The sequence below is a fragment of the Misgurnus anguillicaudatus genome, chromosome 20 (genome assembly GCF_027580225.2).
Source record: "Misgurnus anguillicaudatus chromosome 20, ASM2758022v2, whole genome shotgun sequence".
In the NCBI taxonomy this organism is placed as follows: Eukaryota; Metazoa; Chordata; class Actinopteri; order Cypriniformes; family Cobitidae; genus Misgurnus; species Misgurnus anguillicaudatus.
Genome location: NC_073356.2, coordinates 14,562,962 through 14,579,296, shown reverse-complemented (window position 1 = coordinate 14,579,296; position 16,335 = coordinate 14,562,962). Strand labels below are relative to the sequence as shown.

Genomic DNA, 16,335 nt, shown 5'->3' with positions numbered 1-16,335 from the left:
CAAATTATGTTTGTGCCTTGATTATAAACTTTCTCAAAACATTCAAACAGATAAATATCACCTTGGGAACCACTTACCAAATCCCATTAGTGACCCATAGTCCTCCTGTGAAACACAACAAACACAAGATAGCGGCGCAAGAGAAGCTGTGATTCAGGAAAGATTATAGAGCCGTTAAATGTACTCAGGCAGTATGAATGATTAAAAATTCATGAGCCATTTTCTGTTTGTTAAATATGTGCGACTTGTTGACAGAAATCTGTTCTCTGTTGTCCGTCAATCACATTAAAATGAAACTGAAGTGGTACATGCAAACATCTGTAATTGGAATGCATTCACCAACATTATTCTTCACTAAACCTCATATAGCCATTCAACCGCTGTACGTGGAGATTTTTCAATGTGATGGAAGAAAAATGCAAAGTCCTATGGATTTCCCAATGAAGAACATTTTGTGGATACGTGTGCAAAAGGGACAAAAGATTTCTCATGTTGAGACTCTACTGAATTGAGATACTGCAACAAATGACTATTTTGGACTCTCAGGATGTGGAAATTGTACATTGCAACTTGCCATTATTTGTTATGGCTGCTAGATTTATCAATGTCTTCAATGCTGCTAAATGTACGTAGAATAAAAAACGCCATGTAGAGTCTCTTATCGCAGAGACAGAAGTGTAACCAGTCTGGTGTAAATGTTTTGCTTGTATCAGTATGAAATGACTGAAAAACTGCATGTATATCTCATACATGAATCGCTGCTGTGGTGGTGTACACGTCAACCTGAGATTCATTGTTTTTTTTCTCAAGTTTAAGGTCAATTTTATTTTTTATTATTGTTATTTTTACTTGTTAAAGATCCTCAGCACAAATTTGGGGAATCTTATGACAGTATTAGAATGTTCATTTCAGACATCTTTGCATTTTTGTGGTTGTTTCAGTAACAGCTTGCTTTGTGCACTTCGAATACTGAAATATCAAAAATTAGGTTTTGATAGGGTTAAGACTTCACACCATGATGGCATAAAAAGTGTAAACTGGAGAAATATTAGGGGTCAGGGTGAGGAGAGTTGGGGAAGGCTAGACGTTATGCTATTGTCATTTTATCAGTGGTGATCATGCTAGTCAAGGTAAGACACACTCGCTAACCTTTAAAGGTGTTGTGTGTGATTTAAACACTAAAAATGTTACCAAATACATAAACAACAGGGGTTGTACACTTGGCCTATTTGGCACTAGCTTAAAGCAACACTATGTAGTTTTTTTACTTTTAAATAATGTCTCTAAAATTATTTCAGTGATAGAACAACTTTTAACTGGACAAATTGTACTGTTGCTGCAACCTGAGCAGCCTCCTAGCTGCTACAAGCACACTCTGAAAGTGGAGGTGGCGGGTAGGAAACACAGCCCCGCCCCTCCCCCTGCCTGCAGAAGAGTGTCTGATACCAGGCACTGTTGCGCTTTTCAACCACATGGGGGAGCTGTAAGTCATTTTATATGAAAACTACATAGTGTTGCTTTAAAAACAGATCATCGGAAACTCACCTCTCTTGACTGTGGTCAGACACATCCCAATCTCTCCTCCTGTGACCATGAGCCGTGTTGAGCTCCTGACCCTCATCCGGAGGGTCCAGAGCCTTTTCTTTGGAAATCAACAGTAGGCATATATTGTAGCTCTCAAAGTGACATAACTGTTGTGTTGAAAACTTGAAAATACGTAAAATGTGACTTCTGATGGTGGAATTCTTTTTATAGTTGAATTATAATTATTTAATAAAGTATTGAATATTGTGTATTGAGTGAGCATTTATTTTAATTAAAAGTACAACAATGAGTGAGTGTTCATGTGTGTGAGAGATTGTGGAGTTTTGGTTATAATGTAAAATGCAAAACAAGTCAAACTTGTAATAAAGGCTCATGTATTGGTCAAATAATGTACATTATGTATTTAGGTGCTCCTGTACATCAACAAAGCATTGTGTTAGCAGTACAAAGGTCATGGATTTGACTTAAAAGGAACACACATAATAATTAAAATGATAACAAAAGCATAAATGTAATATAAACTGGTTGTTATAAGGGGTAAGGGAATGGAAGATAAACTGTAAATAATGAAAAGTTGGATCAAAGTTTTTAAACTTAAAATTTTCACATAAAGTATTTTCACTTCAACATTAAAAAAAAACATAAATAAATATATATATATATATATATTTAAGCAATATCGCTCGAGTAGCCTACGGCCTCGTGCCTCTGGCCTAATCACAGCCGTGATGATATAGAGCTATATCACACTCCTACTCGAGCGATATTGCTTTTACTGTATACAACAGTTCGACGGCACACGTTTGAAAAATGAAAACTAGAAAACAACAACGGAGTTATTTTAAAAGCCTCTTTGTTTGAGAACTACTTCTTCCGCCACGGATTTGAGGGCGGCCAGAATGACAGGTAAAACTTTCGGCTGATTTGAAGCTCATAACAACTCAATGGACGGAAAAGCCGTTACTTTATATTACCGTTTCTTGGTCACAAAGTGTAGTTTTAAGATTAGTTCAGTCGAGAATGTATATTCCGCGTGCATTTTTGTTTATAATAAGACTATAAAGGAGTGTGTAACGTGCTGTTCCAGTATGCTGGTGAATGATCTCCGCTTCAGAGTGGATATTTGACAAGTTCCCTTTAGTCCAGTTTGCAAACATTTCTCATTGTGAATGTTAGTGCATTTAAAAATCCCGGTTTTAAAGAGCTGAACGATATATCTTGTTGCGATGACGCGCGTGCATTTTTGTTCATTATAAGCTCATTTGAGCGTGTGACACGCTATTCTTGTATGTTGCTAAAAGATCTCTGCTTTAGCGACGAGAGTGACGAGCTACCTGATATCTGCTTCAGTCCAGTTTGCAGACATTTCTCGTCGTGAATGTTAATCTGCATATAAAGCCCTCATTTTAAAGAGCTGAACTTTATTGTTGTGATGACATGCGTGTCCTCACTATGACACGCCCCTTACGGCATTGTTTCTGCGTCTCATCCACACTGAGGTCTTTCCGGGTATCTTACGGCAATGTTAGGTGCTCTTTCCGGGAGCGATCCCTGGACATTTACGGGATGTGTTTGTGTTCACACAGATGGTTGTCTGCCAATTTTACGGGTATTTTCTGGGACCAAAGTGCTGTGTGAATGAGGTTTAATGAATATTTGCTAAAGTGAAACCTCTACTAATTTCTTGGTTTAATAGTTTCATCAGCACAGAAAATAAATCTGTGTCAGTCAATCTATTATCAAATGTTGCTAAAAAAGCTAAAACTTACATGTCATTAAATAAAAGTTCATTTATTTGGGGCATTTACATATTCTGCATGGTAAGAATTCCACACACCTGTTGTGTTTGTTTATTGTCTGTTTTTGAAAGCTTTAACTCTTCTCAGCATGTGCAAGACACACACTGGCATTGTGTCCCTGTTACAGATGATATAGAGAGTCCGGCCCAGCAGTCTGTGCATTGTGTATGTACTGCAGTAAATCTAGTTTGGGAATCAAACCCCCTGTCACAGGGCCACAGACGGCCCCAGAACTGCAGATGGTTAAATGTGTGGAGAACAGCTCTGAATCAAAGCACCTCTTGTAACAACTTCTTCTTATGACAGTCACATCTGTGCTGGGACATTTTCATGTGCTCTTCAATGAAACTAAATACAACATTTAAAATATTATAATCTTAGAAAAAAGAGGGTTGTTGAGTGAAAAGTGGTTTCTATAACACTGGCAATATATAACACAATGTGATTTTCCATGCATGAAAGTTAATTTAGTTTATAGTCAGTTTGTATTTTAATTATTTTAAAGGAAAACACCACCATTTTTGAATATTTTACTATGTTCTTACCTCAACTTAGACAAATTAATACATACCTATCTTTTTTCAATGCTTGCACTTACACCTGGTACAGCGCGTCATGAATGTGTTAGCATTTAGCCTAGCCCCATTCATTCCTTAGGATCCAAACATGGATGAATTTAGAAGCCACCAAACACTTCCATGTTTTCCCTATTTAAACACTGTTACATGAGTAGTTACAAAAGTACTACAAAAGTATTGTGAGTCCAAAAGCTTACCCCTCCCTTTCGAAACACAAAGAGAAGCTACGGTAGCCACCACAGGACAAACTTGCCGTTGTCTGAGACAACGTAGGGACAAAACGTGCTCTGTAGAGCTTGGCTACTATAGAAACATGACACGACTTCCATGTAAAGAGGCCCGCAGTGTATGTAAATAAAAAAGGCTCATTCTTAGGTAATACAGTTCATTATGTAAGGTCTTTATACACCACTGATAGTATAGTTATGTATATTATATTACATTTCTCTCAAGAGATTCTTCTAAAAGTTACACAATGCACCTTTAAAGTATAGGATTTTGGCTTTGACCAAGGTCAAATCTTCTGATTCGATTCAAAAGGTGATCCGCTAAGAGGAGGAGGGTGGTGATGTGAAAAGGACTGAAGTGGAACTGAAGAAGGGAATGAGGGTTTGGTACAGATGGCTAATCTTTCCTCTGCGACTCTCTTTCAATTTCTCCACCAAACACAAATCTCTCTGTCGACCTTGTGTGTCAGCTTTTGTGTGACTTGCATTGGCTTTCTTTATCCACCCACAGATAAATCAGTTTTTTTACAGGTTTTTACAATCCCTGAGGACTTTATATTGATGCGTGGCATCTGTTTAACAGGGCAGAACAAACAGTGGTTGTCTTGTTTTTTTATATTGTACAAAAATGTAACCTTTATATATTTTAAAAATTTAAGCTTTTATGTTGGCTAAATTAATGAAAAGGTGAAGACAATGATTTTTCGTACAAATCCTTTAAAGACTTTGTACAAATACACAAACGATTTGTCGATGAGTATTAGTAAAACTATCTGCAGTCTGCTATTTGCCCGACATTACTGAAATGCTGACATTTGTTCTAATGGCTTGTTCAGAGAGTCTCATGCTGCAATAATCTGTTACATGTGACTTGTACAGCACATGTTTAAAATTGTACAATTTTACACTAAGACCATATTAATCATGCCTGTCTATGCAAAAATCAAAAAAGGCCAATTTTGTACCTAAAAGACGCATATTGGTACCTCAAAGGTACACATTGAAGCAGTGCCCTAAAAATAGCATTGTACTAATTAAAGTGAATAAAGTGCAAAAATGTTATAAATATACACTCACATAAAGGATCATTAGGAACACCATACTGTGTTTGACCACCTTTCGCCTTCAGAACTGCCTTAATTCTACGTGGCATTGATTTAACAAGGTGCTTAAAGCATTATTTAGAAATGTTGGCCCATATTGATAGGATAGCATCTTGCAGTTGATGGAGATTTGTGGGATGCACATCCAGGGCTTGAAGCTCCCGTTCCACCACATCCCAAACATACTCTGTTGGGTTGAGATCTGGTGACTGTGGGGGCCATTTTAGTACAGTGAACTCATTGTCATGTTCAAGAAACCAATTTGAAACGATTCAAGCTTTGTGACATGGTGCATTATCCTGCTGGAAGTAACCATCAGAGGATGAGTACATGGTGGTCATAAAGGGATGGACATGGTCAGAAACAATGCTCAGGTAGGCTGTGGCATTTAAATGATGCCTAATTGACACTAAGGGGCCTAAAGTGTGCCAAAACACCTGTTAAACGTCTGTTAAACGCCAAATTCTGACTCTACCATCTGAATGTCTCAACAGAAATCGAGACTCATCAGACCAGGCAACATTTTTCCAGTCTTCAACTGTCCATTTTTGGTGAGCTTGGCAAATTGTAGCCTCTTTTTCCTATTTGTAGTGGAGATGAGTGTTACCCAGTGGGGTCTTGATGTATTAAAACTGATCCATGTTCTCTTGTATATGATAATATATAGGCCCAACAGAATCATATGACAAACATCTCAATATCATGATTTTTGCATCACAATGCTTAACTGTCTTTGCAGTGTCTCTACAGTGGCAGTACCAGGGGGTCCCCTGAGGGTCTGTCGAGGGTGAGAGGTGCACAAACACGCAGGAGACAGTGAGTGAGTGCAGCAAGCAACTGCAAACTTCTGTCACCACAACGGAAAGCCCGCCTCCCCCCTCATTCGATTGGACAATGGAAAAAAGGCAATGACGTCAGGAACAGAGCACTTCTTCAAAAACATGCGGACAAAATGTGAGGCGTTCGGCGTGGATAAACAGTGTGCATAATGCTCAATGCCCATAGAAAACCATTCAAAAAAGGCACCATAAAAGCGTTCTGTGTGATCGGCCCCTTAGGCTGTTTTTGAGATGGCTCCCATACCTCTATTTATTATTCCCTACATTAACTCACTAAAATACTTGAAGTAATGAATAAGCAAACAAATTCAGACACCGAGGGGTGGTTTCCTGGACAGGGTTTAGATTAATCCAGGACTAGCCCTTTTAACAACAAAAAAAAACGTACAAAAAACAATACTGGTGTGCATCTTGAGACAAAACAATGACACTGATATTTGTTAAGATACATCAGTGCAAGATATTTTTAAATGAAGGCAGCTCAAACATGCATTTTAGTCTGTGACTAGGATAAGCCCTGTCCCAGAAACCTCCCATGAGTGCCCAAGGGCTACCATTATCTTTTGAGCCTCCAGGTGCATTATGGTTAATGAGTACATCAGCTACACCAGTTATTGTGTTGCATAATAAGATTAAATGAGTTGATAATGTCCACTGTGATTTCGCTCATCACACTACAAAATGGCTGTGATCTGATCAATTCAAATTCACACTAGCTGTGTCCCAATCTAAAAGCCGCTATCTCCAGAGGTTTTATTCAAAGACCGATTGCTTCACAGCAGCGCGACTGAAGGCTAGTAAGGCCCTGTCCCAATTCCCGCCTTAAATTGTCCATGCTCGCTTAGTCTACGAGTCCGTAGGGTGTCCCATCTGTCATTTTTATGCTCTGAAGTGTGCTCATCAGCACCCCTTTGCACCCGTAATGCAGTTTTCGGCGAAGCCCGCACTGCTGCAGACCCCACGCACTTTACCAACCCAGAAGTCCTTGCGAAAGAGCAATCAGACCAATCAGACGACGGATGGGAGGAGATCACACTGATGGGCAACTTCTCTTCCTATTTCCGGCGTGACGCTCGAGTCCCAAACTACGACTCCGGTGCACCCTCGTGGACTCGCATCAAGGGTCCCTAAAGTCTGCACTACATGATGTCATCAAAGAGGAAGTCCACAAGTCCGGAGTGTGCCATTTGGGACAGGGCCTAAGGCCATCCCAATTCAATTTTTCCTTGAGCCGCAATTAAGATAGAACGAATTGATCCTTCACAGCCTCATTGCTCAGATCCTGAGATTCATTGCACCTGGATATAACCGCTGAATATTTTTTATGAGTTTGCATTAATATGTAATCAATAATGAGATAAAGCATGTAGCGTGCTGTCCAACAGGAGGGGAAAATATATCACAGGACGGAGATGAGGGACGGCTATAAAAAGACTTCTTCGTGATGATTGGCCAGATGCTCCTCCCGAACTTTTTTAAAATCTTTGGTACATAAAAGTGTACTTTGCTGTAAAAATGTCCTTGTCATGTGTGTTTTAGTATTATACATTTTGAAAGAAAAGACACGTCCTTCGAAGCATCCAGCCTTCGAATTGGTACAGCTTACTGTATGTTTGATGATTCTAGGGAACCTAATAGCAACTGTCCGCTACTGTACAAACTGCAGAGATGTTCAGATCCACAGATTGGTGTAAATCTCCATGAACAAGAGCCCTTTTATCAGGTTGAACACAGCCCATCACTCAGCGAGCCGTATGATTGGACGAGTTGTCACAAAGACATATGGCCGATTGGAGCAGGGGTCGATGTGATAAAGGGTGATTGTTGTAAGTTTTAATGAGCAGTGAGTGATTACAACATTGATCTCCACAGCTGTACTGCGATACGACGAGTTACAACTCAACAACTGAGGCTCTGTTCTCTCCCCAGGGTGACTACTATAAGAAAAAGGTCTTTAGTAAGCACATTAAAAGAAGATTAGAGGTCCATCCTGGGAGATTTTGTATATTAAAGTTTTTATTATAAGACTATATGACATTGCTGAATTAAAGCTGATTCAACTCATGCATTTTGCTGAAATTTGGGTTTCAAACAGACCATATTGTATTAAACTTTGTACATAAAATTGATGTTCCTGTAGCTCAGTTGGTAGGGCATTGTGTTAGCAGAGCAAAGGTTGTGGTTTCGATCCTGGGAAAAAATATACATTTAATGCACTACATACGTCTGGCAAATGCTTTTGCAGTAAATTCATTTTGACAAAAAACTTTTTAAACATACTTAAAGGAGCTGTATGTAACCTCTAGCAGCTGAACTTGGTATCGCAGTCTAGTATCATTACTGAAAAAGAATAAATGCCTGCAGCATTGTTTTTCAGAGAAACAGATATTTGAACTTATCATGTTTCCTAAATATTTACAAATAAATTCTAATTTTCTTAATTTAATACAGTCAAAATTCTACATACAGCTCCTTTAAAAAGCAACTTTATTTAACATGTTTAAAAACATTTGGTAATTAAATTTTACTAGTTTGACAGATGTAGAAAGTAGGCTTATAATCTTATTCATGATTTACTGTTCAAATATGTGAATGGGGGGAATGCACAAACTAAATGACAAACTTCAAAATGAATCCCCATGTGCCAGATCCTGTGACACAGTCAGCTGGAAAACTCATTCAAAATTACATTAACTGTCAGAGAAACCCAGTGTTTTGCCATGTGGTGGGGCTGAAAGGAGGCGTTGTTGCCAGAGGAATAGTTATTTTTGCCCATGACTCCATTTGCTCTAGAAACACGATTTATGAGAGGACAAAAACAAACTCGGTCAAAGAAGGGTTTAAATATCCACTTCACTGACCTACTGTAAAATGTGTTTTATTCTGAAGACTTTTTAAGAAAAATGTCCTGATTGATAGTGGGTTTTACTGTAGGTGGGATCATGAAAATGATAAAGATTATTTGCACTCTTAAATATAAGGGTTCTTCAGTTGCTCTTTGCAGCAAAAAGATCCTTGACTTATCAAAAAGTTTGTATGGTCTTCACCGCAAAAAAATGACTTTCTTTCTTAGTATTTTTGTTTTGTTTTCAGTACAAATATGTAAACATTCTTAAATTAAGATGCATTTTCTTGATAAGCAAAATGATCTAGGAAAATAAATCTTTTGAGACAAATTGGCAGATTTATTATTTTATTTGCTTGTAAAATTCACTTTTTTTGTCTAAAAACTAGACTTATTTTTTTTTATTTAATTTTGCTCATCAAGAAAATACATCTTGTTGTAAGAATTTTTAGATACATGTACTAAAAACAAGACAAAAATACTAAGAAAGAAAGTAATTTTTTGCATTGTGCAGGATTTTATGACAATAATTTGAAACAAAGAGTAAAAACAAAACTATTGGTAGTGATAGATGTCATCCTAAGCTATCGAATATGTTACCCTGGACCACTGTGATGGCTAAGGCCACACTATTAAGTTTATTTTTGTTTTTCTTTGATAATTGCACTGAAAAAAATTATTCATTGAATTTAATACATTTTTTTAAGGTAAGTGGTTGCAATCAATTTATTTAAGCTACAATTAAACAAAAGTTTTATATTTTATTTTACGTTACTAATCTTTTTTGTTTAAATGTAGCTTAAATAAATTGATTGCAACCACTTACCTTAAAATTTTTTATTAAATTCAATGAATCATTTTTTTCAGTGTGTTTTATTTTGTAGAGTGTTTTGTGTTGGCACGATTTTGTTTATGAATTTGCTTCATTTAAAAGGAAGCTGTGTATTTATTAAGTTTATTTTGACCCTTAATATATCATCATGATATATTGTTTATATTAATTCTCTTGCTAGAGTGAACGCTATAATTGAAAGAAACAATAAGTTTGAGATTTGGGTCTTATTTTCATGTTTATTTTTTATTTTATTTTTTTGGTTCATGACTGCAGTGTGAGTCGGAGGTCGGTAATTTAAAGGGTTTTCTTTCAAGGTTTGAGATATGTAGTTTTTCAATAATTTGTAAATACATAATTATTTTTCTTTTTTTAATTATTTTCATTTGATGAATATTTGGTGTTGATTTATTTTCTTAGTTTTTGAATTTCGTAATCACCCTATTCAGAATGGTTTGGTAGGCCAATTAGCACAGGCATAAGCTGCAGACCATTATGGAATTGTTTGTGAGATCTTGGGAGAGCAACGCAACCAGGGTCTGAGCGTTGATAGATTTCCCTGCTTTTTCTAATTTGTGGGAATCTTTTTGATCGAAAAAGCAGAAATAAATTGAAGTCCAAACGTGCATTTAATATAAGAGCTCCTGTGTTTAATGGGCGAGAATCCTCACAACCACGAAACCAGCCATAAGTCGCATTGGTATATTTGCTTCAATAGCCAACAACATAATGTATGGGTCAAAATCTTTGTTTATGCCAAAAATTTAAATAAAGATATTTAGCAAATTTTCTACTGTAAATATATAAAAATGTATTTATCATTAGTAATATGTGTTGCTACTTCATTTGGACAATTTTAAAGATGATTTTCTCAATACTTAGATTTTTTTATACTGTGCAAAAGGCCACCACCACCAGACTTGTTGTTTTAGAAGTTTTAATGTCCATTCCTATTTATTTTTCCAATCTATTTTATTAAGATAAAAACAGAAAATACAGGAAATATGTAAAAAAAAACTTAATAATAATACATTTTCAGGACTAAATATATTTTTTAGGCATCGTCTGTGTTTAGTGTGACCCCTCTTGGCACTAAACACATCTTGGGCGTTTTTGTGCAGAATAAAGTAAAAAAATACTTATTTCTTTAAAATTAGAAATTAGGATTTAATTTTATTTAAGTTTAAGAGATCCTGCAGTTTCCTGCTAGTGCTCAAGATGAAGGGGAGTTTACCCTAAAAACTTGACACATCAGTTTACATTTTTATACAGTTTTTAATACTATATACACATATCCTGTATTTTCTGGATTCTGTATTATATTAAAGAAACTGAGAAATAATTATATATGATGACTATAATATTGCAAAAACAACAAATCTAATTCTGCCATATGGCCTACACTGTTAGGCTTAACTGTAATTTCTACAGTTACTAACCACAAAATGCCCAGTAAAATACCATGATTTTCCTTACCAGTTCATTACCGTAATATGCATTGCATTATGGGTATTAACATTAAATTTACAGAGATTTACTGTATGTTTTGCGGTAGACTACTGCATATCAGTATCGGCACATTTTGTATTGTTGCATCCCTCTTCACCCCATGTCGTCAATATTTGACGACACTTGACCATTCGTCAATATGTGACGCGGAGGGTAGGCTATACCTTTCGCGTCATTTTTTGACGAACTGGGGACTTCAATACTATTACGTCCGTTGCATTCTCTTCTCCTATTTTCTTACCATTTTCGCGTCGGTTTAGGGTTAGATTTACATAATGACATCCCTACCCAAACCTAACTCTAACCCCAACGCCAGGTGACAACTGTTTAATTTCGCGTACACTGTTTAATTTCGCGTACACTGTTTAATTTTGCGTAATCTAACCCTAAACCGACGCGAAAATGGTAAGAAAATAGGAGAAGAGAATGCAACGGACGTAATAGTATTGAAATCCCCAGTTCGTCAAAAAATGACGCGAAAGGTATACCCTCCGCGTCACATATTGACGAATGGTCAAGTGTCGTCAAATATTGACGACATGGGGTGAGACTGTGTTATCTTTACATATGAAGATAGTCCCTATAAAGCTGTAAGAGCATTTTGGTTGTATGAACCTTTTTTACACTTATATAATATAGAACCAAACTAATGTATACATAATTACAGAGAAGAAGTACTGAATAGATCTACACTGAAACTACAGCAGTAAAATCTGTTGTTACCAGTTAATAAACACATGACATATACGTCCATAAATTAATTTCCCAGCAACAATCACGACAATTATAATCAGCTTTTAATGACTGCATTAGACACAAAACTTCCTGTTAAATGAACAAATTCAAATAAATAATCTACAAATTGTATCAATTAAGAGAACTAAATATATAAGCAACAGATGTCGAAGATGAAGTGTAGCGTGTTGCGCTGCTATCACCGCTTGACATCTCGTGTCAACTACTCCAACGCAAACTGACAGCCAAAGCGAAAAGTGTGACAAAAATACATGTTCAGATATTCAATGACGTGACTCCTCATGACACATTGAGATGCAGAAACGCTGTTGAATGTCAATAGACAGAAGGGTGCATGCAGAATTAGCATCAAACTACAGACACAAGGAGTGCAAACACAGAGTGGATGAGAGAGGCTCTCAGCAGGGAAGTGAAGACAGAAAACGGCTAATAAAGTGACAAGCACGCACACCTTAAAACATCACACTAGCAAACAACAAAATTCCAGTGAGCATTTACTACCATAAAGCAATTTACATAATATTATTACAGTCATTTAAAGACCATATTTTACACAGATTTTAATTTGCAACAAAGACCCCTGTGCTTACTGCACATATTACTACTGCAGCACAATAAAGGCCATAACTGCTGTGCTGTTACTGTATAATGTTTGATCAATACTTCAGTTTACTCAAAAGAAGTAATAGCACATGACGGTCAAACCTCTTGGTAACATCTCCACACTTAAAATCTTGTGAAAAAATACAATCATAGAGAACATACAGTATACTTTACATTGTTAAAAAGTGCAAAGGCCATTACAATATTCGCATCTGAAATGAGATAAATAATAAAGTCTCTGTAAAAATGCATGACAACACTTTAAGGTTATTATATTTGCAAAAATAACGACAAGAAAGAGCAAAACCAGCACAATCATACATTTTAAATACACGATCAGGTTTTCTTCTGCATGAGACAGTTGACATTAAAATGACAAAGTGCATTGTATAAACAGGATTGTGTTGAACTCGCAACCGTAAAATGCATGAAATCAGTGCTTCTTCCCTTAAAGCAACACTATGTAGTTTTTTTACCTTTAAATAATGTATCTAAAATTATTTCAGTGATAGAACAACTTTTAACTGGGCAAATTGTACTATTGCTGCAACCCGAGCAGCCTCCTAGCTGCTACAAGCACACTCTTAAAGTGGCGGTGGAGGGTAGAGCACACAGCCCCGCCCCTCCCCCTGCCTGCAGAAGAGTGTCTGATACCAGGCACTGTTGCGCTTTTCAACCACATGGGGGAGCTGTAAGTCATTTTTACATGGAAACTACATAGTGTTGCTTTAAGAGTACTGTACAGCCCATGTGCCACATCTTCCATTGTAAAGATAAATACTGCTTCAATGTCTTTCTAAGCACTGGCCAATCAGAGGCTGGTTTACTGATGGGGCAGGAATAAGGTAAATCCTGTTCGACTTTTCTTGAAATCTGCAATGGTCTGGCCTGGCTTGGTCTCCACGGTGATAGTCTTGGGCTTGCCGCTCATTTGTACCTGCATCCCTGAGGAGCACACCTTCACTGGAAGAGCAGTGTTCCTGACTCTGAAATAAACAAGATTTATTTATATACAAAACACGTCACTATTACACATAAAACATACAGCTCCCCGTGGCTCATTTACAGCAGGCAAATCTGCGGAAGCCAAACCTATTTTTACTTTTTTATTAGTGGTTAATGATGACTATTTGCAGATTTGGGTGAACTATTGCTTTAATGTCTCAAAATGACCTGGGTTGGGCTCTTAAGGTTTGGGGCAGTAAGCAACCAACTAGGAGCCACAGAGAAGATCTTAGCAACAATGGCATAGCAACACATTAAAAACCAGAATACCTTTGTGACCCCATAGCAATACAGTGCCAACTATCCACAGTAGTCTGGGATTATGGCTTGGATAATTGTCCCTGTAGCTCACTTGGTAGAGCATTGAATTGTTAGAGCAGTGTGTTAAAGCGATACTCCAGTCAAATATCAAAATTACTTCATGACTCACTCACCCTCAAGCAATCTGAGACAGACACTTCCATCATCCCTCAGACAAACACATTTGAAGTCATTCTAGTAAATGTCCATGCTTTTCCTAGCTTTATAACAAGAAAACAGCATCCATCCTTCACAGAGGCAATCCACATGGCACCAAGGCGTTAAGAAAAGGTCTTCTGTGGGTAATCTATGTGACTTATATCCATATTTCAAACTGTATAATAACTAGCTTCCGTTAACGACGCCATCTTGGACTTCAGCTAGTTATTATAATTTATCAAGTTTAAAATATGTTTCTTTTTTACAAAATTGCTTTTTAAACTTTTATTAACCCCTTGGAGCCATGTGAATTACATTTGTGAAGGATGAATGCAAATTTTTCATATTAAAAATGAAATTTGATGTTCTCTGAATGACTTATTAGTAAATTAAAATGACTCCCATTGGTATCCGCATATAATTAACTTTGGACAGGTTACTGTAAAGTTTAGTGTAAAATGACGAAGATTGACTTTAAGCAGCTGTGAGATGCCGGTGGGCACGGGTGCAGCATTCGCAGTGTTGCCAGATCCCATTGTGAAAAATCCTCTTTAGACATAGTAAATGTTATAGCTAACAATGTAACACTTTGGGTTATTTATAAAGTAAAAATGTGCATGTTAGTGTTAACAATGTCTCTGATTTACAGTGAGGAAAATAAATATATGAACACCCTGCTATTTTGCAAGTTCTCCACTTAGAAATCATGGAGGGGTCTGAAATTGTCATCGTAGGTGCATGTGTGAGACATAATCTAAAAAAAATCCAGAAATCAAAATATATGATTTTTTAACTATTTATTTGTATGATACAGCTGCAAATAAGTATTTGAACACCTGTCAATCATCTAGAATTCTGACCCTCAAAGACCTGTTAGTCTGCCTTTAAAATGTCCACCTCCACTCCATTTATTATCCTGAATTAAATCCACAGTTAAATACACTTAGATGTTCTTAAGAAGTACTAAAGACACATTTTTGGTATATTAACTACAAAATTAGTAGTGTACTTAGTGTATTTTAATGCACTTTTTTCTCATGGGATAGCATTTAACTCTTAACACCCCTGGACCTCACTAATTTTTAAATCCTGGCTACGGCCATGGTTGTTCCCTGATCCCTGTTTTCTACCATTATAAGGATTGAAAGAGCAAGGACATTTACTAAAATAACTCCAAATGTGTTTGTCTGAAAAATGATGGACATACATATCTCAGATTTCTTGAGGGTGAGTAAATCATGGGGTAATTCTGACATTTGGCTGGAGTATCTCTTTAACAATTCAAAGATCACACAAACTGATAAAATGTATAATTTGAATGCACTGCAAGTCGCTTTGGAAAATAGCCTTTATAAACTTTGCACAAGTGTTGTGTTTATCTTCAAAGCTGAGCTTCGGTTTATACTTCAAACACACCAATACAACAAAATGCATCTTTCATAAAATATTTGAATCAAGAGCAAAGATCACTTTGGCTAATTAAAGCTCATATACACCCGGTCTCAAATTCACCAGTGTATTATGTAAGTGGTTCAGATACTGTAAAGTGGGGCTCAAAAGTTGATGCAGTCAAAAATAATGTTCTATGTAGGACAGAAAAGATGTGACGGGACACGTTTGCTGTCTGTCCCTGTTTCACTAAACGTTTCATCCCACAGTATTCATAGATTACTCTCAGAGATAGCATCTAGTACACAGTCATTGATCAATTTTAAAGGGACACTTTTGTGACTTGTTAATAAAGTTTTCTTGCACTGAAATATTTGCTATTTAATATATCACAATACAATTAGTAGTGAATAGCTGACTTTTTGTCTTGATATGTAAATACTATGTGCAGTTTTTTACTCATCTGCCTTGGATTGTGACCTGTGTGTTCTTTGTATTGACTGTTAAAATATGTCTACATAGCAGTCCATTAAACATCTGTTTATCATTACATTTCCAAATTCTAAGTACATTATTCATTTGACGCATACACGCATGCTGACATTCGATGCATGAGATTGCGACAGTTTGCAATACATCACATGGCCTACATACTACATATTCCTGTACATGCATGCGCAACCTATGCGTACAATGTACATGGTAGAGGTCTTCATGTGTCCACTTGGATCCAAAATCCCGAGCTCCGACCCATAACCCGATTGGGTTCGGGTCTAAAAGTTTCACATGTGCCTCGGACACGGGTCTGATCTGACTAAACATGCTGTATTATGAATGCCAGGCTAA

General features: G+C 36.8%; 1 protein-coding gene across 1 annotated transcript in view; it reads right to left on the bottom strand.

Moving 5' to 3' along the window:
- Window positions 1-12,958: 12,958 nt before the first annotated feature.
- myo1g (myosin IG) overlaps window positions 12,959-16,335 on the bottom strand; it is a 61,639-nt gene continuing 58,262 nt past the window's right edge. The window contains exon 22 of the mRNA XM_055220072.2: window positions 12,959-13,622. Coding sequence (XP_055076047.2) covers window positions 13,460-13,622 — 163 coding nt within the window. The 3' untranslated portion in view covers window positions 12,959-13,459. The remainder of the gene's footprint in view (window positions 13,623-16,335) is intronic.